Raw genomic sequence first — 27,463 nt, 5'->3', positions numbered from 1 at the left:
AGAGCCCATGCATGTACATCATTATCAGGGATTCGTGGTCTTCTGCTTTTAATGTACCAATTCCCCTGGGGCAGTAATAAATTTATAACCAAGGTATATTGTTTTATGTCACAAAAGAAAAATGTAACTTGAAGTGAATCCTGGAAAAAGGGTCTTAGTTTCACGATTTAGCCAACTTGTATGATTTTCCCTTTTCTTCTGAAACCGTTTTATTTGGGTTGGATTGCCCTTGAACAATATGTGTAGACATACATATGTCTATTATACAAACATTTTAATTTTAATCAATGATTTACTATTACCGTGTCAAAACAAAGATCTTGGTGGATTTTACATGAAAACAATACAATCATCTTGAGGGGGCGTGGGGGTATCCCCGATTAAAGTTTTTCAAAATGATGGAAAATTCTCAAATGCAGTGGGGATGAGAAGGAACAGAAATTGAGAAAGAAATTGGAGAAGGAAAGAAAAAAATAGGAGAATAGTAGGCCTAAGGTGGTGGACACCAAAATCATATATTATTGTGACTTCTTTTTTTTTCTCACCCCCCCCCCCCCCGAAAAAAAAACAAACAAACAAAACGAATTCACATATTTCACCTCCTCCACATCCCTGGCACAATCTGCGACTATTTGCGTACAAAGATCTGGAGCACAAAAACGCACAAGAGAAAAACTGAATTAAGGGGAGGAAGAAAGTGCAAGAAAATAAGGAACTTCAAAACTGAAAGAGACTTTAAGGGTATTTTGGCTGTTCATTTTTGTTTGTGTGTGCCTGACTCCATTCTCTCAGAAGGGCATCACGATTTTACATCCTGAGCCTATAATGATTCTCAAACATAATAGGCATGAACAGAATTAGCAGAGGGGGAGAGAACAGAAATATAGAGAGATTTAGAAAAATCGGGGGACCTAAATATATCCGAGGAAAATTTCACTCAGCTTTTGATCATAATTTTGCATAAATAAAATATACTGCATTTGTATAGGTTAATTTTAATGTCAATTAATGTTTTCAAAAAGAAGTCTCATTACTAACAACTACAGGGGCAAATCCAGGATTTTCTAAAAGGGGAGGGGGGGCTAATTTTTTTTAGGATAAATTTTGACGATTATGCCCCCCCCACCCCCCAGAAAAGGGGGGTTTTCAACCACAAATTAAGGATATTTTGTACCTGAAAATGTTGACAAGCAAAAAAGAAAGGTCTCTAATTGCAAATGCCACTTGCGCCCCCCCCCCTGGGGGGGGGGGCGCAAAATAGTAAGCATAAAGGGTGGGGTGGCGGTGTACGTGTAGGCTAGGCCCCACTGATCTCTATCAGTGGTAGGCCCCCCCCCCCCCCCCCCCATATACTATAGAGCTAGAGACATACGACTACGAGATCTCGATCCGCAGCTAGAAGAGGAGGAAATCGACAGCTGCTATCTCTTAATAACTAAATCCTGAAACTGAAAAGTGAAAATGAATAATGGCAGAGCTTAGGTGAGTCTATTTAATATACAGCACGTCTTATTTCAAGTAAAGTTTGTAGTTTTAAAGGCAAAATAAACCAGAGTCTTCGCGACATCGCAAATACAGACAGGTGTCCCACATATTCACTTTGATGATGTGTGCGCATCGCACTTGTTTGTATGAAGGGGGCGGGGGTCCCGTGTCTGCGCAATCATCATGTGTATCATCATCTGATACAGGCGGTGGCCTGGCGCTGGGGCCGATTTCACGAAAGGGTCTTTGCAAGAACCGTCTTTCGTGTTGCCCATTTATTACGATGCGCCATGTGAAACCCATTTTGAATAAATTACCCGCAAAGTGCAAACACATTTTATTCATCCGTTAAAGTAAACAAAATCTTTGTTTATAAAGTGATGTGATATATCATAAAATTGTATACAAATTGATTTAAATGCTAGCTAACAAATTTTATTTGTTTACTATAGACTAGTCTATACATTTCAGAAATATCCCGCATACAGCGCATCATAAAAAATGGTCGACACGAAAGGTGGTACGTGGAAAGACCCTTTCGTGCAATCGGCCCCTGAATTCCCGGTCACCCTATCTGTGGTTTTGGTCTGGTGAATTTATTACTGTATGCATGCAGTAAGGACGTTCTACTTCTACTGTGCCTGAATATTGCAAAATATATGCAAACATTTTTAAAAATGCATTGCAAAAAAAAAATAACATGGGTTCTTTTCTTTTGCTTGATTCATTTGCTTGATTCATTTGCTTGCTAACAATGGGTGCTATTATGATTAAAGCACCCATTCGATGAACAAGGTTATGATATAACCTTGTTCTCAGTGACATCTCCGTGTGTGACAAAATAAGGGTGGCAATGTGTGTCTTATTTTCTCTTTTTTATGGGACAAATGCTTGATTTTCTTACACTGTCAGTTTTCATTACAGCTATTCATCATATAACTTGGCTCTTATGTAAATTTAATTCTTTAAATTATTTTTTCTTAGTTAAAAATAGAGATTGAAAAATTTTCTTGCCATATAAACTTTCCACCAATAGAGGGCATACACAAAAATATGCCCAAAATTCAAGTTTTTGAGTGCTCTGGTGAATACAAAAATTATTCCCAAGTTATTAATGAGATTGCAACTGTATGGAATTTAGTAATTTTGGCACAAAAGTGATATTTTAAAGATTTATTAAAGTGTGTGCTATGTACAGCATTGGCATACCATAGTCCTACATGTACATTCACCACAGGCAGGGTGGTAGCAGTGAACAAGTGGATTAAAGTATTAATAATGTTAGCATGGCCATTGAGCTTAAGTTTGAAGTTCACCCGACTGGAAGTTCTTGATAATTGCATGTTCAAAAGAATTAAGGATTTTGGCACATCAGGAGATCTACATTGAAGTTAAACTTTTATGACAAGTTAAACCTCTCTTAGTCAAAATCAATAATTTCATCAAATTTTACAATAGTTCAGAAGGGTATACTGAAGATGGAGAATTCATTCATATTGCTATCGTTTGCCCTTTTATTTAAGGCTGTCATGACAAAAAACTTCCATTTGAGAACACTATACCCCAGTTCCCCCTCTCATCCATTCTCTTCTCCAAGTACGACAAACCGTAACTGCCTCAAGCAAGCAATATAAGTATCAAAACACCTGTTTCTTGACGTTGGTCCGAAGATAACACAACAGCCTGGCATATACAGTCACAGCAGGGGGCCACACACGATGGGATGCATGCGCACCGCTGAGTGCGGTCCCTGTAAGCATGCCGTCATTTTTATTCGCTTACTTTCCTTATTTCGAGGTCGATTTTCTTCGGTCGAAATTGAAAATGGACTAACATTGAATTACTGAATACAATATGCCTTTCAAAATGTGATTAAATATGGAATACAATAATTTCATTCCGAAGGTCTTACTACAGGCAGAGAAGTCTTACGTAATAGCACAGCTGTTGTTTATCTTTTCATCCTTTGCTCAACGCTAATATACTGGCCTGTGGGGATGAAATTGAGACAGCGGGATTACCCCTGGATTACTTGGCCAAGCGCGGTTGATAAGGGCTTGGAAATTATTTTTAAGAGATCCAACTGGAAAATGGGGTATGACACCGCAGTTTGCAATCTGAACTGCAGTCTTTATCCAAAGGGGGGTTTGACATAATGGTCAGCACATTAATTTCTTTCAAATGATATGAAAGTTGACGAGAACATCATCTCAAAAAGTATGAAAGTTGATGAGAACAGCTCAAAAAGTTGAAATTTCTATAACAAATCTGAAAAGCACAATAAATACTGCACTTAATTCAAAATCTACGTCTTTTTCACCAAAATTTGCAAGCTCGTATTTTTTTGTATAGGAAGGTGTAGTCTACTTAATAGGGGTGTGCAAAATTTTGTATAGCTCTGCATGACTGCATCACTTCCCAACATTTTATTTTCAAATCATGCCCATCTCTCGATACCATTTTTACAAAAAATGGAACACATCGTATATTGCACTGCACACTTTTTCTGTCGAACCTACTTTTTCCCTTTTGAACATGTACTTCTAAAAATATTTTTTCATACTTAAATACTTATACTTACCGGGTAATATTTTTTATACTTAAAGGTCAAGTCCACATGAGAAAAATGTTGACATGAAAAGAGAATAATCAAAATGTGAGCATAACGCTGAAATTTTCATCAAAATGGGAAAGTTATGACATTTTGAAGTTTCACGTATTTTTCACAAAATAGTTATGTGCACAATTTAGTTACATGCAAATGAGAGAATTGATGATGTCCCTCACTCAATATTTCTTTTTTTTATTGTTTGAATTATACATGTACATGTACAATGTTTCAATTTTTACATATTTGGCGATATAAAACTTTTTTTCACATGACAATGAGAAAATTTGAATATTTTATATTTCTTATGTAATAAAATACAAAAGAAATAGTGAGTGAGGGATGTCATTAGTTCCTTCATTTGCATACCTACCGGGATGTGCATATTTAGTGTTACAGATGTAAATCCATTCAGGTAAATGGAAAATAGTAAAGACATGAGCACTTTTCTCTTTTTTCACCCCACTTTTTTTTAAATAATGAAATAGATCAGCTAATTCCAGTTTGACTTTCTGAAAAAGTGTAGATTTTTAATTGTGAAATTAAGCAAAACTTGAAAGTGTCTAACTTTCTTATTTTACATCTGAATTTGATGAAATTTTCAGTGTTACGCTTGTTTGATTTTTCTTTTTTTATTCAAATCAACTTTTTCTTATGGTCGACTTGTCCTTTAAGGACGCTAAAATGTCATTAAAATCTGTCTCTGATTCATGTAGAGATTAGATTAGTGTTACAGATGTAAATACATTCAGGTAAATGTAAAATAGTGAAGGCATAAGCACTTTTCTCTTTTTTTTTGTCCCACTTTTTCAATAATGAAATAGATCAACCAATTCCAGTTTGACTTTCTGAAAAAGTGTAGATTTTCAATGCTGTTATATAAGGTAAAAAATCTTATTGGTGTACTACATGTAGGAAGAATAGAGTAAATTGATTCTATCATTTCAATTTGACTTTTTATTAGTCTGCAATTTAATTTTTCATTGTCATTAAGAGAGTTCATTGTGTTTACTTGCGGAAATCATAAATCTCGGATTATCAACATTAACAGATTTAGATTAATGCATATATTAACATTTAAAAAGTTATATCTGGATAATATGGATGTCAGTGAAACAACAATGTCATCTGAGCTGTCATTTTAACATGTTGTTTGCATTTCTCCTTACATAAAAGGAGCGATTGTCCATTTTTGTTATTACGAATACAAGATTTTGTCAATAAGCAAGGGTCTCGGGGGGTGGGGGGGTGTGGGGGCAGGGCTGCACCTCCATGAACCTCCCTCCATAGCGTATTCATACTGTTAAGAAGATTGAATGATTGATTGTAACTCCTTAAATGGTAATGCCATGATAGCAAATGTTGTGGGATTGAATAATCAATGGTTGCCTCTTCGATGAAGGTCTCCAAAAGAGAATATTTTGGTGTAAGTCAATGTTTGCATAATTTTCTCTCAAATGATATCTCATATTCTCTTTCTGTTTCTGTTTATGGTAACTCCCATAGGAACTCAGCAGGACAGTGTTTTGCTGGTAAACGTGAAGCTGGTATATACATGTAACCAATTACCGAGGAAACATTTTAAGTCTCTCACAAGATATACAAAATTTATTTCATTGAATAATCTTTTAAATGGATTTAGAATTCATTTTTTTAAAATTCATTATGCACATGCAGGGAATCTCATCAGGTTCTTAAATTCTGTAATCATGAATCTTTTCCACTTTTATGTATATTCCATTTTTGATTACTTAGTGGCATATTGTGACTTTGCTGTATACAGTGTAATTGAATCATCATCTTTTCTTAACACTGCAGGATATGTGTTAGTACATGGAATGTGGCCACCCAGGAGCCACCTCCCATTGAAGCATTCAAGGATATGATATGGATTCAGACTCAGAATGCTCCCGACATGTACATCTGGGGGCTGCAGGAAGTTAGCTCTAAGCCTCATGAGTTTATACAGAGTGCCTTCTCAGATGACCCCTGGACGGAGGTCATCTCAAGCATTGTGTGCCCAAAGGGTTATGTCATGGTGAGTTTAACCCATAGAAGGGAAGCGTTTCCTTTTGTTTTTCCTCTTATTGGAAATGTTTTTATTAGTCCAGCAGCCACGGAGATAGTTGGTTTGCCTCTTAATTAGATCCATCATGTTTATAGCAAAACTAATAAAATAGTAAGATTTAGAAAAAAAATGTAATGAAAAGTACTCAACAAAACATAATTTGTTTCTCCTTAAAGAAGATGGTTTATTTAGTCCAGCATTCTTCATGGGGATTAGTTTATTTTGAATGGTTCTTTAGGTACATCATCTTAGCAAAGCTAATAACATGGTAAGATTTAGAAAATGTACTCACTGAAAAAGCACTAAAAAAATAATTTGCCAATCTGAGTTGGGAAACATGACAATATTTTAACTGGGCTTTTTTTCAAATTAAAGGACAAGTCCACAAAAGTCCACCACTTGAATAAAAAAGAGAAAAATCTGACAAGCATAGTACCGGTACTGAAAATTTCGTCAAAATCGAATGTAAAATATGAAAATTATGACAGTTTAAAGTTTAGCTTAATTTCACAAAACAGTTATATGCACATCCTGGTCAGTATGCATATGAGATGACTAATGACATCATCCGTGCACTATTTCTTTTGTTTTTCATTATGAAATGTGAAATATTTCAATTTTCTCATTGTCATGTGAAACAACATTTTAACCCTCCTGGAATATGTGGAACTGCAATTGTTCTGTCAAGTTGGTCCTTTTTGTCAAATCTGTAAAAATTGAAATGTAATAAAACATTTCAAACAATAAAAAACAAAAGAAATAGTGAGTGAGGGACATCATCAATTCTCTAATTTGCATTTCACTAAGTTGTGCATATAAGTGTTTTGTGTAAATAAGCAAAACTTCAAAAGATCATAAATTTATTTTATATAGATCTGATTTTGATGAAAATTTCAAAGTTATGCTTGTTATATTTTTCCCTATTGATTCAAATCAACATTTTTCTTGAGTGAACTTGCCTTTGAGAATGGATTATTTTAAGTTTTGACAGGGGGAGGGGTCAGATCGACCCACTCCTCAGATCTTCGCCATGGAATGTCTGATCGATGCTAAATTTTGTATGGACATTGAGACATATAAATGGTGTCCCTGTGTATTTGTTTTTTTCGCTGGTGAAATTGTTTTGTATCTTATTCATATGAAATTATGCCAAAGAGACAGATATACTATTTATGTCTTTATTAAAATCCTTGGTAGTCATAAACAAACCTGCTTTTAGCAGGAAATCATTTGGATAGATCACTTATAGAGGTTTGCTACGTTCAATGTCTAATCCTTTTAGATCAATTCTGTGAGGCTTCAGGGTCTTGTCATACTGCTGTATGTTAGGATGCTACACCTTCCTTTCATCCATAATGTACAAACAGCACTCACAAGGACCGGACTAGGAGGAGTTTGGGTAAGTTTCTTGGGGGGTGGTAATTCTGGTAATCGGAGGGGGCGTGTCCAGTTGTCATGGCGATTATCCGCCTTTTTCAGGACGGGCGCTCGTAAAAATAATGCGGCTTATTTTCGGAGTTTATGAACGCAATTTTTGTCTCACCTGCGAAGCAAAGTGAGACTATAGGCGCCGCTTTTCCGACGGCGGCGGCGACGGCGGCGGCGGCGGCGGCGTCAACATCAAATCTTAACCTGAGGTTAAGTTTTTGAAATGACGTCATAACTTAGAAAGTATATGGACCTAGTTAATAAAACTTGGCCATAAGGTTAATCAAGTATTACTGAACATCCTAGTAGAGTTTCATGTCACATGACCAAGGTCAAAGGTCATTTAGGGTCAATGAACTTAGACCATGTTGGAGGAATCAACATCGAAATCTTAACCTGAGGTTAAGTTTTTGAAATGTCATCATAACTTAGAAAATATATGGACCTAGTTCATGAAACTTGGACATAAGGTTAATAAAGTATCACTGAACTTCCTGCATGAGTTTCACGTCACATGACCAAGGTCAAAGGTCATTTAGGGTCAATGAACTTTGGCCGAATTGGGGATATCTGTTGAATTCCCATCATAACTTTGAAAGTTTATGGATCTGATTCATGAAACTTGGACATAATAGTAATCAAGCATCGCTGAACATTTTGTGCAAGTTTCAGGTCTCATGATTAAGGTCAAAGGTCATTTAGGGTCAATGAACTTTGGCCGAATCGGGGGTATCTGTTGAATTACCATCATAACTTTGAAAGTTTATTGGTCTAGTTCATTAAACTTGGACATTAGAGTAATTAAGTATCACTGAACATCCTGTGCGCGTTTCAGGTCACATGACCAAGGTCAAAGGTCAACGAACTTTAGCCGAATTGGTTGTATCTGTTGAATTACCATCATAACTTTGAAAGTTTATGGATCTGATTCATGAAACTTGTACATAAGAGTAATCAAGTATCACTGAACATCCTGTGCGAGTTTCAGGTCACATGATCAAGGTCAAAGGTCATGTAAGGTCAATGAACTTTGGCCATGTTGGGTTTTTTGTTGAATAACCATCATATCTCTGTAAGTTTATTGGTCTAGTTCATAAAAAGTGGACATAAGAGTAACCATGTATCACTGAACATCTTGTGCGAGTTAGAGTAGTATTCAAAGTCAGCACTGCTGCTATATTGAACCGCGTGATGCAGGTGAGACGGCCAGAGGCATTCCACTTGTTATTGAATTATCCGCATTACTCTTAGGCGGCTAATTGGAGGATAGGTTTATGAAAAGGGTATAAGTCTGATTTCATGATGTGATTTGATTACAGGGCAATAAAGGTGCAGTCACCATTCGTTTTGACTGCTATGGTCGGAGTATATGTCTTCTCAACGTACATTTATCACCTCACCAGGATGGTTGGGAGAAGAGGGATAAGGAGTTCCAAACCATTGTCTCTACTCAAGAATTTCCACAGTGCAATCCAACCACTATCCTAGATCATGAGTAAGTGAACAAACTTGAAGAAAGATTTTCTACGATTATACCTCAATTATTTATTCTTTCAGTTCCTATTTGTTAAATTTGTTTCCTTCATTATTGACCAGCGGCATATGCTTAGCCCGAAAAAGGGTCATTTTATATGTTTATTCGATAATTTGTCTGTTAATTCATTCATTCATTTATGTATTTGATTCATTAAGCAATTTTCTGTTATGTATTTCCTTATTCATTCATTTATTTATTTGTTTATTCATTTATTCATTCATTGGTATGTTAATTACCTATTTTGTTTCCTTAAAATAGTGTAGCATACTTCAGACATGTATTTATCGCCAAGACGCCCTAAATGCAAAATTTAAAAATACTATATGAAACTATTTTCACTTTATATAGTTTGGAACCTCAAAATACTCAAGGATGTTTTCACTGAAATACTTAAGTGAATAAAAAGAGTGTTATTTAGAAAGTGAAACTTCATCTCTTTTACTCGTATCCTCTCTATTGTAAGTAAACAACCTTAAAAGCCCACTGAACATTATAGATTATGATAATGAAGCCATTAGTTTTGTTTAATGGTTATGGATTAACTTTTGGACATTAATCAGTATTCTGAAGTTATAAATGGGGTTCTTTATGCATATATTTGTGTATTGTTTGTTACTTGACAAACTTAACAAACTTGTTTTCGTAGCATACATTAATTATTTCTCATGTTCCTGAATAAAAGCAATGGACAGAAAAAACAAGTTTTTATAATAACAGTAATTTTGAAAACTACAAATATTATATTTGTAGATATTCGCTTTAAGTTTTTTTATAACATGTAGATCAAATTAGAGTTTGTGACTATCCATCTTAAGCATTTCTTTGTTCATTCTTTTGTGAGCCATATTATTGAGCTGTTGAAACTTTGTATCTCAAAATTGAATAATGACAATTCAGAAAACAGCAAATGAAGAAGAAAGCTGTATTTCAAAATTGTGACAATGGCTGCAACCTCATATTTTCTGATAAACAGTCTCTTACTTTCTGTAGAGAACTACTCAGAGGCATGGAAGGTTGCGTTATATGTCATCACGCTAAAATATATCTTTTTTTTCTGCTGTCCTCCTTTTTTGTTCAATTTTGAGAGACAAGGTTTTAAAAGCCCACTGTATATATGCTATATTCTTCCTTTTTTCCTTGAGATTTTTAATGAAGATTGATTTTTTTGTGTATTTGTTTCTCAACACTGTGTATAGCTATGTTTTGTGGTTTGGTGATCTGAACTACCGGATAGAAGACCTTTCAACAGAGGCGATTAAATTCCTGGCAGCTCCGAAGAAACTTCACGTCCTACTGGAGAAAGATCAACTCCTGAACAGCATGAGGAAAAAGAAAGCATTCAGTGGATTCCATGAAGGGCTTATCACATTCATGCCCACATATAAATTTGATCTGAAGTCAAATGAGTATGATACTAGGTACATGTACAGCATTTATTTTATTATCCGGTTGGATGAAGAATTTGATTCTGGTCAATCTAAATCAAGGGGCAGGGGGATATTAATCATTTGACATTGTTATCACAACATTGAAATATATTTATCCATGAAATAAAAAGTTGAGGTAAAATATAATACTTTCAAGCCAGTTGAACAATGATTCTATGTATTATGGTAATTCTAAACCAAGGGGAAGGTGTGTCATTTGCCATTGCATTCAGAAGATTGAAATAAATGCATTTGTGGGCTATTTCAACCTTGTGTCTCAAATGAAGGAAGACAAATCTGAAAACTTAATGTTAGAGGAACGGCATATTGTGGCAACCCCTTTTTGTCCGGAAAGAGGTCTTTTACATAAGACTGTTTTCAGAAAATATGCTACCATTGCCGTAATCCTAAAGCTCAGTCGTTTGCACTGTTGAGAAAATTTAGAATGGCGTGATACAAGGTTTTTGGCCCACCAACGATGAGTTGAGGCAAACAATTAGACCTCCAATCCAGCTGTGTGATTTGTCACTCTAGTGAAGGTTTTTTTTTCAGATTTCTCTCAGGTATAATGCCAATGTAGTGATCTACATGTAAATTGAGTTAGTGTCATGGCTATACAGGGTCATTCTCAGAAAAATGCACCAATTGATGGGGGGAAAAATTGTAAAAATGAAGTCTACAGAATGGGTTGAAAGATGCATATTGTGAAAGTACCATGTATGAGAAAGTGGAAACAGAAAAGAGGTAAGTCGCTGTTGCGTCAATTTGAAGTACTGACCGGATTAATTCGAGCACTGTATATCAACGTTACGGAGGTTAATCGTTAGCATTGCCCACTTATGTTACTCGATTAAATCACTTTTCAAATGATTGGAATTGAAATGCACACAATTTAGTTTCAGTGTGGTATCAACAATTTTATCTCTGAAGCCAAAATGTTTGAAAGATGGAAAAATATTCAATATTGTTTTTCAGAACTAGGATTTTACCAAATAACATATAACAAAAAGTACCATAAAAATCATTGCACATCTTTCGTTCAGTATAATGTTCATAATTTGAATGAGTGAACCTTAAAATAAGTTTCATCCATAACCTGAGATCCTAAGCAATGCATGACCAATGCTGGGAATCCAAAGATAGTCTACCATTAAATTCTCTCGATGGCATTTAACTCTGTCAATCTTCGTTACGGAAGTTAAAATTAAGTTACAAGTTGCAATACTTATTTTGTTAGCTTAGGAACATTCATATCAAGGTATTCGGATTGTATTTTTTCAAAAAGATTAATGTGGAACGCATTTCATAATTTTCCCACCCCCCCCCAAATAAAAAAATTGTAAAAATAGAACAGGAAACAGAAAACTGTCATTTTTGTTGTCGTTCTTGATCATAGTTAAAATGAGAAAACAGAATAACCGGGCCACAGAATTGTAGTTCGTCTTAGAAGTTTCTGGCCTCAAGTAATCCTAAGCAAGATCCTAAGAAATGCATAACCAATTCTGGGAATCCCAAGATACTTTACCATCAAATCATTGAGTGGCCTTTACCCTTGCCAATCTTTGTTACGGAAGTTAAATCAAGTTACAAATTGCAATATTTATTGTTAGCTTAGGAAAATCCATATTTAGGAATTCGTATTACCTTTTTTAATAAATAAAGATAAATGTGGCGCGCATAGCTTACTTTTGCCACCCCCCAAAAATGTGAAAACATATCATAAAACGGAAACTGTAACTTTATTGTCGTTCTTGTTCAAAGTTGGAATGAGAAAACCGAATAACAGGGCCACAGAATTGCAGTTCATCTTAAAAGTTCCTGGCAATAAACAAAATATAACAATCTTAGTCCCGTAACCAGGATGACTTCTCTGGGTTACGAGGAATCCCGCCGCTTGCCAATAGCCAAAAAAGATAGAAAGAGAAAAAAAACGTTTAAAAGGACATGGGGAAACGAATAATAAAGTGACGTGAATGAAACAAGAGGATATCAGAAATACATAAATTATTAATGGAATTTATATGATCTAATTCGCGATTTTCGTTTCATTATTTTGTTTCATCGAGATACCCAATTACGCATCCTGTTACAAAAATGATTTACAAAAATTATGAATAGCCAAAATGTTTGATTATCGAAATACGTATTTCATTAATAAATTCAAACAAACCTTGAGTGTTTGAATACCCCTTTCCACGTTTTCACGTAGGTAGACCTATATCAAATATTTCAGCTCTTTTCATGCGCATTAAAGGGGTCATCCAGGCTCAAAAAATGTGTTCTGAACAGATAATAATCTGAAAAAATAAAATACTGCAAATATGATCAGAATCGAGCAAGGAATAACGAAGTTATGCCATTTTAAAGATTTGCATTATTTTAGGGGAACAGTTTGGTCTATGCATATCTTCATGAATATCTAAAGAGTTGATTGATGGTGTACATACATGTAACCCCACTTGTTCTTTTGTATTCTATTGCATGAAATTATTTTTTTATTCAATTTATATCCTCTTTATTTGAAAGTGTGCTTAAAATGACTGTATTTTATATTGGAATGACACATTTTCAGCTAGCGCTTTGCACTCGCTGCGCATCAGTTCCTTAGCAAGACACCCATCCTTTTTATGATTACAAAAAGTTAATAGAATGTCCCGTTTTGGGTTCTAAACTTCAAAAAGCGCGCGTTTTACCTTTTCAATAATTGTTTATTGGATATATATCTTGTTCTCAAATTAAAACGTCCAAAATGATTGTTTTCAGATCAAAACTTAACAAATTTACAGTCGCATCAATTAAGATACCCATCCTTGTAATTGGTACAAACACTGTTTAGAATGTCAAGGTTTCAGTCGGAATACTAAAAAAAAAATCAGCTAGCACTTTGTACTCACATTAATAGTTTATTCAGATATCCTCCTGATCATTTTTACAAAAAATGCTTAGAATCCCAAGTTTTCAGGTAAGACTATACACAAGTTTTAGCTCGCGCTTTGCGCTCACATTTTTGATCGGTGAAATAACCCTCCTCATCATTGCTCATGAGTCATTGCAAATAGTTTTCCGTTCTGTTTCCTTGTCTATGAAAGTTTTATTGTTTCTCCTTATTCCCTTTCTTTCCACCGTTTCTGCCGACTTCAGCATTAGACAAAGCCATGTCACATGTTCTGGAACTAGAATCGTACTATCAATCTCAGCAAAGTACATCAAAGAAGTGTATTAACTTCCGTAACAATAATTGTTACGGAAGTTAATGCACTTTATATAGCAAAGGAAGTTAAAATTGTTAAGTTCTAAAGAAGATGCCAATATTCCAAATTTGTAGTATGAATTATTTAAAATTCCAAAAGCATTAAATATCGTATATAATTCGCGGGAAATTGTTTTCGCTGGCAATTTTCCCTCTTTACAAAGTGATGTCGAAAATAAGGTGTGTAATAATAATTTTACAAGGATGAATAGCTATCATTTTTATGGGTGAGTAGGTGGAGGGTACCTTATATGATTTATATCTGTATGATCCGGAGTGATTCATTATAGCATAAATTTGTAGCATATTCAAGAAAAAATGTTACGGAAGTTAATGCGTTACGGAAGTTAATGTCTTTATGCTTTAAGGTCCAACGTGGTCCTTATGTAGCAGCCCTAACTTTGCAAACTGTATTTATTATGAAAGGTGTCTCTTATTCTATATAATGCTTAATTCTCAAAAGAACTGCTAAAGTGCATATCTTCTTAAGGTGCGTTACGGATGTTAAATCTGTTTAGTCATACATTTCATTTTGTAAGAACAGTCCTTTATTTTCGTGTAAAACAGGAAACACATATGATAATTCCCTATCAATTATTTATTATTGATTATAACTCTACTTGCAGACACATTATCATGTAATATAATTCAGTTTGAAAGGGAGAAAAAACTTGTGGCAGTATTCGTTACGGAGGTTAAAATAAATTTGGGACAAAGTTAAAAGTGAAATTAATCACAAAGTGATCATCAAATACTAGGATAAGCGCAGTATGTCAGACGTTTACACCATGCTGCCCTCACCAGACATCAATGTAGGTAAGAAATACAGAGTACTTATAAAAGAGAATGATAGTAAAATCTAAAACTGACCCGAGACAGTGTCTATTCTAACAAAAAGCAAAAATAAAAGGCTTTTGTAATAAAATTAGAGCTTTACAAGTCACTGGTCGCATATGCTTTGTGAAACTAGTCTATTATTGTCATTTTCTTGATAAAAATTTTGTAGAAAATGTTCAGGGTTGTGAAGCTAGCGGCCATGAGATAGTCGAGACACGTTTTTTGTGAATTGTATCATTTTTTTGAGATTGACCCTACAATACCAATATCTTCTGTCAGCAGAATTGAAAGGTATCATGAAAAAGTATGTATTAAAGGACTTGTTTCGACCTACAATTGGGGAAACACTTTTTTAATTCACTAAATGGGGATGCCAGACAACTGAGGACTGGACCCTGGTCCAGAAGACCATGCCAATCAATATTCCTCTTAACAATTTAAACCAGTTTTGTATAGTTATGTATAGGCCTATTTTGGGAATTGTCCACTTTAGACCAAAGAAAATCCCCATTGTAGGCTGCATCCCTAATTGGTTGACAATGCTTACTTTTTGTGTTTATTTTGTCTGAAAAATGAGCCTGGTCAGTGGAAGAAGTTGTTGAAAATAAATTTACAGTATAACATTAACACACACAAATGTCCCTATATTTTTGCGGTAAAAAGAAATAAGTTCCCATATCGACACACACCAAAAAGGTATGTATGTATTTATGAATATCATCATAATATCTCACTAATAATTCTATGTCTCTTTTTTTTGCCTCAGTCCCAAGCAAAGATCACCCGCCTGGACGGATAGGATCTTATGGAAGGTCAACCTACGTGCCAGCATAGATCAGAATTACCTGAGTATAACACAAACCTCCTACACTTCCCATTCGGATATACTCTGGAGTGACCATCGACCTGTCAGTGCGGAGTTTCTTGCCAAGGTACGTGCTTGTAATACATCGGTCTGATTTGTTTGTTGGTAACCAGCGGCGGCGCAACAAAGTGGGAGGGGAGTGGCATCCATTCCCATGATTTTGCAAGTAATGAGACAATGGAAAATAAAGGTGAAAAGAGAAAAAGGAAAAAGAAGGAAGAAGAGTATAAAAAGAAGAGGTCTCCGTTGTTTAAATTAAAAGAAAATGACTTCCCCTTTAGGTGATCTTGGCTCCGATCAAAATATCTATGCTGCACTCGTAACTTACAGATAACACCAGTTACCCGTATTTTCTCGATAGAAATTATAATAGAGAGCTTCTATGTGTCATGCTTCATTCATAGTTTTTGATTTATGACTTATTTCACATTGTTAACATCCTTTTACATGTAGTTTGCGAAAGAGCCATGACCTTGAGACCCTTTGTCTGATTTTCAAAACACCTCTTTCCAAATGGTGCTCAATACCTATAGTCTTGTAAAAAATTGCCTCCCTGAACCCTAATTGCTAATTTATGTGTAATTTGTATGCAAAAAAATACTTTTTTTCTCTTACTTCGAATATTTTGTGTAGAAACTCTTTGAGGTGTTCTTAGTCAATCTGTGTGAAAAATTAGCAATATCAGATCAATTTCTTTAATATGTATTGTGTTGATTTTGCAATTTCTTATGTATTTCATTATTTTGTGAACCTTTTTTATTGTTTTTTCGAAGAACTTTGTCGGGGACTCTTTTAAGGTCATAAACAGCATAAAATAAATCCATTTAGACCAGCAAAACTAAACATACATTTATGATGTTTTGTTGAAAACATAATTTGCATTGACTTTGTACACAAAATCACATTTTTGAGCGATTTTTAGTCCGATACACATTTCCAAAATGTTGGATAATTTGGAACCGTGTACCCGGGCGTCACAAATATGAAAGTAAAAAGTCAGTGAGCAGCGTGGTAAAAAAAAATTAGCACAGTGAAAATGTTGCCTGATTTTTAAACTACATGTATGTTTATGGTATTGCCATGCATATACTCTAATGTATGTTGGAGCAAACAAGGAAATAGGTAAATTCCTTTTCTCAATAATGTCAGAGAGATATCGTGAACATCATGGAGCTGTGCTGTGTGAACTCAAATGCTGACCCTGTTTTTCCCCTGTCATAATTCCTCTGAAGATATCATTAAGTTAGAGTTGGATTTGTGATAAATATTGTGGTTCAGGATGATGATGATGATGATGATAATAATGATAATAATAATAGTAATAATAATGATAATGTGAAGCTGTGGATTAAATCATGGAAGAGATAAAAAAAAAAGCTAACGGCTGGGTTTGAATTCAAGTGTTACACATGTATTTGGCATGGGTTTAAAGTTTCATGGAATCAAATTAACAAACACCATTGGAGTGTTTGCTCTGATATTCATAATAGCCAAATGTCTCCCTCTCGTGATTGGTCAGTAGCAATTTATTTAGGCTTCTTTAATACTTCCTTCTACTATACTGCTTTAGGTCACTGCTCCCATTTAACCATGGCATTATGTTGACTTGGATTACTGCCAATTCATAATAATAATTATCTGTAACTAGATTTATGTACCAACTTTGGCATGTTAAGATTTATGTCATAATTGTGTCTTCAAGTGCTCTTTGTGATGATGAACATTGCGTAAAATTGGAGGGAGTTTGTTTTAAAGATATGTACATGTAGTAACATTTCTAAATAATTTGACCAAATTTTTATCTGGGTTGGTAGTGACCTACATATCCATTAAGGAAGGAACAGGGGGGGGGGGGGGTGAGAAAACCTTGGTTTTATCATTAATAGTTTTACCTAATATTCCTACTAAAATTAAAGACATTATACATGTACATTCCATGCACATAATCTAGTGATGTTTTGTAAATCCCTAAAGTATATGTGCATGACTAGATAATATGAATGTGTGAACCATACAACAGTTATGATGTATACAAAATAAAGATAACATTTTTTAATTGGATAATTTACCGACTTGACATCAACATTTATTTTGATCAGGTGCCCAATCAATATAGAATACCTGTATTTTTGTCTTATTGATATTATATAAAAATGCTTTTCAAGCATTGAATGTGCTGAAAAGTTCAGCATATAATCTTTGTAGCTTTCTAATATCATAAAGTACAGTGCCCGTTTGTCTATTTTTAAATAAAGATGATAACATTATTGTGAGTGGATGTCAGATGCCAAATTTGAATTCCATTGGCTGAAACGAAACATTCAATGATGACCTCTTCACTTTTGTGATATTGGAATATTGGATGATACTTGAGAATATAATTCACATTACAGAGTAGGCCAAGGTCGGAACAGACGGAATCCATCCAATGTGTACGGATGCCTGTTTTGTTTTTATTGTTGTTTATTTTTGTTGTTTGTTAGAGGGCGGCAGACTCTATGTGCATCTCGTAGCTTAGCTACTAACAAAGAGAACAAGATGGCCACGTAAACATCAGCAAGTTTTTTCCCATCCTCTCATGATATTTTTCACACTTTTTTTGGAAAGAATGTTTGTTTAAATATGAAATCAATATTGTATAATCTGTGACTTCTTTGTACTTCCCTGTTTGTGAATTCATTTATTGGGGTATGGTAGTGGATCGTATTACCGAACACTTTTCATGAATTTGAACATATCAAACACATTATTCCAATAAAATTCACCAAACTTTCACCATAAATACACAAATACCTACAACATATAAACATGCAGAAATTTTGCCGAAATTGTTTTTCATTTTTACGACATCAGCTTCCAATCGGACCCCTCTTCGCAAGTGAAATATTTTGGTCACTTGAAAAGGTATCGTATTACCGAACGTGTGTTCTCTATGGGAAAAGTTGGGAAAACAACAAAGTCACTGATGAGCTATTTTGACCATATTTTATTGTTTTGAGAATATAAAGACTTCGAAATTGTGTTTTTGATAATTTTTCATCATTTTTCTATTTAAGTTCCCTTTGGAAGGAAGTTGCAAAGGTTTGAGCGTATTTGATTATTTTCTGATGCATATGATGCGCGCGTTCGGTAATACAAGGCCGGTCGGTAATACGATCCACTACCATACCAGATTCCATTCGATGAACACCGGTGAATTCTGGAACAAAAAAATTCTGACATGATTCAGGTCTATTACTGTGCTTTTTCCACAGTTTAGATGGGCTTTTAGAAGCACAAAATCAAATACGCATATATATCCATAACCATCCTTCCCTTTTCTGTTTTTTTTTCTTCAGATAACAATAGAAGATGCGCAGCCTTTAGTATCATTCACTCCCATTGAATCTTGGAGTAGAGGGCAAGATGCCGAGTGTTCTTATACCGTTCTTCCTGACACCAAAACAAGTAATTGGGACTGGGTTGGACTTTATAAGGTGAGTAAACTAAATCCTATTGATGACACGTATGCTAACTTTGCTATAAGAACAATGAGTTGTCTGGTTTCAATAATTTATACTAACAATGTCTAATAGATCATTCACAACCTGTGTTTACAAACCAGTGTCCTTAGCTGACTGTATAAAAGATGATACAAGGTATTTTGAATCCATTGTAAGCTCTTGATTTTGTCGAGGAATGGCCATTTTCAATTTACCAAATTGATTGAGGGGAGAGCATGTAGCTCTCATCTTTTTTCTATATAATACATTATATAAAAATGCAAAAAAATTGCGCATTTTATAATTGCTTATACAGAATTGGTCGTAAGCAGGAGGAAGATGATAAGAGAAGGGGAAAGGTAAAATGGATGAAGAGGAGGACAAGAGAAGGAAGAGGTGAAAGGGGAAGATAGGAGATAGAACAAGGAGGAGAAGATGGATAAGAAAGAAGGGGAGGAATAGAAGATGCATGAAAGAATATATATTATGAAACACGATACGTTCCTGAATCTGTTTTCCTTATTCATTTTCAATACTTTGATTTACCCCTTTCTTTTACCCCTAATGCAGGTTGGTTTCAACACTGCACAGAAGCATTACATCACCTACGTATGGGCTGATTCTAACGGAGAAACTGATACAGGCGTTGGTAGGGTCAAGTTTGGTGCCAGTTACCTTCCTGAGGATACATGTAGTAAATATGTTCTCTGCTATGTGAGTCGTACTATGAGCTGTGTGCTGGGAGTCAGCAATGTCTTCAGGGTGAGTTTCAACGTTACTGAGTATAAATTAATCGTGTATACAGTTAAGCCTGCAGGTAACCTCCTTCATAGATTCATAGAAAGACCAACTACATGTATCTGTAAAGACCACAAGTTTTGTCTCTCCTGAAAATAGTTCTTAAATGACAAATCTATGACAGGAACCAGTTTATAAAGACCAAGTCCTCATAAAGACCACTTTTCTTGAATCCGTTGTGTTGTCTTTATATACAGGATTAACTGCAAAAAAGACATTCAAAGAGGGCAGAATTGATATGCGGTCTTTAATGAGTAGAAAGGTTCCTAAATTAAATGTTTTAATGGAGATTCCATTTAAGGGAAACTAAATCTGGTCTTATTGACAGGTGGTCAATATAACTGGTGATACCACATTATAAGATGGTAATTATCATTTTTGTCTCACCTGCGAAGCAAAGTGAGACTATAGGCGCTGCTTTTCCGACGGCGGCGGCGGCGTCAACATCAAATCTTAACCTGAGGTTAAGTTTTTGAAATGACATCATAACTTAGAAAGTATATGGACCTAGTTAATAAAACTTGGCCATAAGGTTAATCAAGTATTACTGAACATCCTATTAGAGTTTCATGTCACATGACCAAGGTCAAAGGTCATTTAGGGTCAATGAACTTAGACCATGTTGGAGGAATCAACATCGAAATCTTAACCTGAGGTTAAGTTTTTGAAATGTCATCATAACTTAGAAAATATATGGACCTAGTTCATGAAACTTGGACATAAGGTTAATCAAGTATCACTGAACATCCTGCATGAGTTTCACGTCACATGACCAAGGTCAAAGGTCATTTAGGGTCAATGAACTTTGGACGAATTGGGGATATCTGTTGAATTCCCATCATAACTTTGAAAGTTTATGGATCTGATTCATGAAACTTGGACATAATAGTAATCAAGCATCACTGAACATTTTGTGCAAGTTTCAGGTCACATGATCAAGGTCAAAGGTCATTTAGGGTCAATGAACTTTGGCCGAATTGGGGATATCTGTTGAATTCCCATCATAACTTTGAAAGTTTATGGATCTGATTCATGAAACTTGGACATAATAGTAATCAAGCATCACTGAACATTTTGTGCAAGTTTCAGGTCTCATGATTAAGGTCAAAGGTCATTTAGGGTCAATGAACTTTGGCCGAATCGGGGGTATCTGTTGAATTACCATCATAACTTTGAAAGTTTATTGGTCTAGTTCGTTAAACTTGGACATTAGAGTAATCAAGTATCACTGAACATCCTGTGCGTGTTTCAGGTCACATGTCCAAGGTCAAAGGTCAATGAACTTTAGCCGAATTGGGTGTATCTGTTGAATTACCATCATAACTTTGAAAGTTTATGGATCTGATTCATGAAACTTGTACATAAGAGTAATCAAGTATCACTGAACATCCTGTTCCAGTTTCAGTTTACATGATCAAGGTCAAAGGTCATGTAAGGTCAATGAACTTTGGCCATGTTGGGGTTTTTTGTTGAATAACCATCATATCTCTGTAAGTTTATTTGTCTAGTTCATAAAAAGAGGACATAAGAGTAACCATGTATCACTGAACATCTTGTGCGAGTTAGAGTAGTATGCAAAGTCAGCACTGCTGCTATATTGAACCGCGTGATGCAGGTGAGACAGCCAGAGGCATTCCACTTGTTGTTATTATTATCATTATTATCATTATTATTATTAATAGTAGTAGTAATAGTAGTGGAAGTAGTAGTAGAAATAGTGGTAGTGGTAGTTGTAGTAGTGGTAGTAGTGGTAGTGGTAGTAGTAGTAGTAGTAGTAGTAGTAGTAGTAGTAGTAGTGGTAGTAGAAGTAGTAGTAGTAGTAGTAGTAGGAGTAGTAGTAGTAGTAGTAGTAGTAGTAGTAGTAGTAGTAGTAGTAGTAGTAGTAGTAGTAGTAGTAGTAGTAGTAGTAGTAGTAGTAGTAGTAGTAGTAGTAGTAGTAGGAGGAGGAGGAGGAGGGGGAGTGGAATAGTATCATTATTATTACGTTTATTGTATTTTTGATAATAATTTGTAGACATCAATTCAAATAAATTATGTTGGAATGAGCATTAAATTTTGAACCTTGTTTTTATTAATTATGTTTATTATATAGATTCTACCTTCTGATGCAGAAGAACGTCAGTTGCAGCAAACCCAAGTCATGGCCAATAACGCAATGAGTGTCACCTACCAAACACCAATGTGAGGACTTGCGCACACTCATTAGATCTTATGCACCAATCCAGGGTCAGCACAGTTGTCAGATATTATAGACACCAGTGAGAAGACTGCAAACCAGTTTGAGGACCTAAACACCAATGTGAAGATTTTATCACCTGGCCTGTAAGTATGTCAGCATAATTATGCAGGGTATACGTGCAAGTTATTCACTGAAATTCAGTGCAAAATTGAGGTAGAGAGATGGCAAAGAAGACGTACTTGGAGAGAGCTGTTACCAGTGAGATCGATGGGTGGAGATAACCCGATTGTTTTCTTCAAACTTGATTGAGGAACATTGCATTCTCCTTGTTATAGTTTAATATAAAAAACACATAGATTGTTGTGTGTTGATCAGGCTGCTGAACTGCGACATACATGTTTGCTGCCTCTCACCTATCATTCTCACTCGGGGACCTGGGGAGCGTTTCATCAACATTTTTGTCCGACAAGTTGTCAGATCTGACAACTTTTCTTGACTCTGATTGGCTGTGAGGCACTGTTACTATGGTAACTGTCGGATAAAATGGTACTTGTCGGATAAAACGTCTGACAAGTCCTTTCATGAAACGCTCCCCAGGTGTGGTTGGATTATGGAAGTCAAGATGGCTAGATTCATCCAGTTTGAATGGTTGAGGCTTGATTTCTACAGGATAAACATCAAACATTGACCCTGGTAACCAACATGATGCATGTATCTGAATAGAATGTCATATGATACCTAGTCATGCCGAGGATGTGCTTACTGAATATTTCATGATTGAAATGAATTTTGAAATACCAAGTGTCTGTGATAAAAGTGAATGAGACACATTACTGGTGCTATAATTTGTACTTTTTTAAGCTTCTTGTCTGCTGGTGTATGTGTTTTTGAAAGTGCAAGTCATTACCTATGATTGTTTTCCCACACATAGAATGAGCAAACATTGGATTATAATATCTTACCTTCATTCATGCTATTGATTTGTGAATCAATCCTAAAACTTACAAGTTGTAGTTTTGGGGGTTATTCTAGCTGTCAAATGTTAACAGTTAGGTCTTTACCTGAGAATGTTAAACACGTAAGTTATAAATATTTTCTGATACAACTAAAGTATTGTGCTTATATATTTTTTGCATAATTGATCTTCATTCATTATATCCACCTATGAAAGGGATAGAGCAGAAATTTATTAGTGATTCATTAGTTTTCCAGACCATAGATTTATATAAAAATGTATAGATATCAACTCAATGTCAAATGATTTGAGGAATAGTAAAAATGTTACATTGCTTATACTGTAGGATATTTTATATTAATGTCAGTGTGTAAATATGCTTGCTTCACTTGCTTGTAGTTCATGCATATTAGAAGGCCTTACTATGCAAGAGCCATTTTAAATTTCTAGCTATAAAGGGGCGCCAACCCAAATGAAAACTTGATTCTAGAGGAAAAAGAAAAATCAGACAAGTTGATAGGTGATAGTTTGAACAATATCGGAAATCCTATTAGAAAGTTATGAATTTTTAAAGGTTGTGAATATTGGTAATCACTATACCTATGGAAATTTCAAATCGGCAACAAATGTAATGTCATAGTGATGTATTAAAGGCAAGGGCTACTCTTCCATGTACTCCAATATATAAAGTGACTAAAATTTCATTTTTTTTCAAATGTTTTACTTCAAAGTATATTTTTCGTACATGAGGACATAAAACAATATACTTCCTAGGCTATATTTAGATTAGAGCCCCAGGTGAATGGGTAGAAAACCATAAATCCCTGATTATAAAGTACAAAGCATATTGGAAAGTTGTCCTTGCCCCTTGTCATAATCTACTTACCCAGCTGCCAATTTGAAATCTACAGAGTCTTAGGGATCTCAATTTTAAAACAGTCATAACTTTCTTATTGCTCGTCTGATTTCTTTCAAACTTTCACAATTGTGTTTTTTTTCCTTTCAAACCAAGGCTGGATTCCTGTTTAGTAATGGTATTTTTTACATGGAGTACATGTATATCACACATTTCACCCTGGCAATGGAATGCTTACTTTAAGATATTTATATGTTTGTCAGACTGCAGCTCTGGATTGCCCCAGTTAGCACGGAAATATAAAGTCAGCCAGCCATGCTTTTTGCAGGGCCAGACAGTACCATGCACTGTGCTAGTCCACATGGGTAAAATGTATTCTGAATGTAAGGCAGACTATTTAAGTTTAACCCTGGGAAATAGGTGGGTTTAGGAAGGTTGTGGGGGGGGGGGTATAGGAAAATAATCGCGGTTTAAAAAGGGGTATTTACTTTTAACCCTGAAAAATTGGTGTTTTAAGGAGGGGGAGAAAGGAAAATAATTGCATTGTAAAAAGGGGTATTTAATAGCGCCATCTCGAGTCCTCAACTACTCATACCTGGCCAGTTTCATGACCCATAATGCTAGTGTAGTCTAGTAATATAGATTCACTTGAATGATAATATGCTAATTAACTACTTCATTACATTTATACCCCAATGATGTAACCAAGTTTCAAAATGATTACTTTTCCTCTCAAAAAAATTCATTTTCTCCATACAAATACAATTGTAGGTCAATTTTAAATATTCTCTGTAGTATGAGTAGATATCTGAAAACGTATATTTTAAGACTATGTATTTATAACACACAGTCAGTGAGAGACCACACACAGTTCACTCCCCATTTAATATACGGTATAAAGTACCTACTCTACATGCTGTATATGTACTCTGTTATTTCAGAATAGCATGCAACTTGTTAAATGGCCATTGAATAGAGGGTTGTGTAAATACCTTGCCTAAATGCTCAATAACTATAAATTATATAATATTCCTTGAGCAAACAATATTTCTCTTGCCTTAATATCTTAGTTGCAACTGGAAGAAATGTAGTTAGCTAATATGCCCTATAGAATTCCTCAATAGAAAAATACTCTGTCATGTAAATACATCACACCATGCTATATCGTGAAAATTATTATTTTTTGTAAGGCTTTTTATATTTCCATTTCACATACAGATAACCATAAAAACACTACTTGCCAGAATTAATACAAGTTGATTATTTCCTTCTAAATTGTCTACATGTATGTCATGTAAAGTGCAGATGTGTACAAGATGTACATGTATTTCACACATAATTTATGTCTCTTTTTCTTTGCATAATGCTAATGATGAACTGACCTTTAGTATTAGTAGATTGAAGGGTCAGTGTCGTATTAAAAAAATATTAAAAAAAAAAATAAAAAAAATATTCAGAGATTGTTAGTGAACTGCATGATGCATAAAAGGCAGGGTTTGTTTTTTATCATTCCCAGTTAAAGTAGTGTATAAAGTATTCTTGTCACCTTGTATGTTTTACCTGTATAATTTTCTCTTATTTGATACCTCTCACTCATTGAACTATATATCACTGATTATTAATAATCAAAATATTGTGTTTTTTACATTATATTGTGCCTAAAATATACCATGTGATGCATATTCAATTTTCATTGTCAGCTTAATGTTAGTGACATGCTCTTTGAATTTTCAATTATTTATTGTAGTGAAGTGTATATAAAAAATGTAATATTTGATACGTGTTATGCAATTTGTGTATTTTATTGTACAAACCTTATTAGGAAGAAGGCAACATTTGTAGCCTTTCTTCTCAATAATACGCAAACAGATTTGCCAAATATTCTGTTGAAAATTGGAATGTCTTTCACGGATATTTCTCTTCCAAATTCAATATTCCATTTTCAAAATTCTATTTTGATCAATTAGTTTTCTTTTTACTGTATAACCAAGTTGTTTTTTACATTACATTTTTAAATATGGGAACTCTTTGGAAGTGCATTTGCAATGTGAAGTAGAATGTTTTAAATTATAGAAGGAATCAATTCTTTTTTAGATGTATATCTGCAACAGAATCATTGAGAAATCAGCCAAAGATTGAAAGCTATGAATATTTGGTTATTATAATTAGATCTGCAGTACAATAGGCTTTTAATGAAAGATGACAAGATTGCTTTTGTGTGTGCTATTACTCCTGTGATTGAGCTATGCCTATTGTTTGCTTTACAACTTAAAGGCATTTGTCTGAAATAGAAAATTTTTGTTTCTTACGGAATATAAGGTATCTCTTACTGGTGGGTGTTTCATAAAGCTATTTGTAAGTTACAAGTGACTTTACAAATGACTGGTAATGCTTTCTTAAGGGGCTTTCACAATCGCTCTTGCGATCATTTGGTCACAATATACAGTACAATTGCATCGGTTGTACGCAGTCGCTCCACCAAATGTGAAAGGGCTTTTAGGAGCCAATTCCGCACCAATGAAAATTTGGTGTGCATAATTTACCTAAAGAAACGATTACCTACTAACCAGTCATTTGTAAATTTGCTTGTAACTTACGAACAGCTTTATGAAACACCCACCTGGTGTATATTCAATAATCCCTGGGGCCCATTTCATAAAGCTGTTTGTAAGTTAAGAGTGACTCTAAGAACGACTGGTGATCAATCCTTTATTGTGATAAGTGATATTCACCATTAAATGTTCACTGGTGATTATTCACATTTAGCTCTTAAGAAAGGTCCACCAGTTCTTAAAGTTGCCCTTAACTTATACCTTGGTCACATATGCTTTATGGCAGCCGTACGGCAAGTTGAAAACGGCTGTTTTTAATTTTTTTGTACCAGCTGCATATACATGTAGGTGTTTTGAATTAAAATTAATCAAACACTTGTTTTTGACTCACCATAGAGCAAATGTGACCAAGGTATTACAATCTGCTTTATGAAACACCCACCAGGTACTCAAACTATGAACATGGAGGTTGTTCGCTAAAATGTATGTAACAGGCTGACAAATGATTGATAATTGCCACACTCTGTGCCTGAGAGCACCCGAAGGTGGACATCGCAAGGCACTCTAGCGCAGTGTCTTGATGGACTGAGACCATTACCGGATTAAAGGTATTAAAAGACCGTAGTTGCAGTAAACAATTATTTCATGAGAAAGTCTTTTAAATCTAGGTTAATTGTCAAAATATTATCATGCATCTAGGTCTGGTACATTAATGTAAACTTATCTTTGTAAAATTGTTAAATGTTATCTCAAAATTGATAAGTTTGATGATCACTAACATAGAAAAGCATATGTGAGACAGTGTACTGATATTGCTTCAAAAAAAACACACAGACATTTTATGGAATTCTGTGTTTATTTTGCTAATTTCTCAGCAATTACGCATTTTCATCCAGAGCTTTTTGGCACATATTTTTATACATACTTTAAAACACTTTGGTGGTAATTTCATTGGACTCTGTTCAAACTCATTTTGAGATTGTTAGCACTACTGGTATCTTTAAGGAGACGATGATCATGTACATGTACCAGATCATACCATTATCACAAAATAATGAGATTCTTGTCTTGATGAATAACTGATAAAGCTCTGGCCATTCCTGTCTAGGTCCCATTTCATAAATTCTCATTATAAT

General features: G+C 34.7%; 1 protein-coding gene across 1 annotated transcript; it reads left to right on the top strand.

The window, feature by feature from the left end:
* The first annotated feature begins 1,360 nt into the window (after nucleotides 1–1,360).
* On the top strand, nucleotides 1,361–22,468 carry LOC121408510 (phosphatidylinositol 4,5-bisphosphate 5-phosphatase A-like). The gene is made up of 9 exons (XM_041599993.1): nucleotides 1,361–1,482; nucleotides 5,912–6,131; nucleotides 7,444–7,560; nucleotides 8,909–9,084; nucleotides 10,323–10,544; nucleotides 15,407–15,572; nucleotides 18,844–18,981; nucleotides 19,558–19,749; nucleotides 21,878–22,468. Exons 1-9 carry the CDS (start codon nucleotides 1,469–1,471, stop codon nucleotides 21,968–21,970), a joined length of 1,338 nt encoding a protein of 445 aa, XP_041455927.1. The 5' UTR covers nucleotides 1,361–1,468; the 3' UTR covers nucleotides 21,971–22,468.
* The last annotated feature ends 4,995 nt before the right edge of the window (nucleotides 22,469–27,463 follow it).

This window comes from Lytechinus variegatus, chromosome 2, assembly GCF_018143015.1.
Source record: "Lytechinus variegatus isolate NC3 chromosome 2, Lvar_3.0, whole genome shotgun sequence".
Lineage (NCBI taxonomy): Eukaryota > Metazoa > Echinodermata > Echinoidea > Temnopleuroida > Toxopneustidae > Lytechinus > Lytechinus variegatus.
This window is presented reverse-complemented; position numbering and strand designations above follow the sequence as displayed.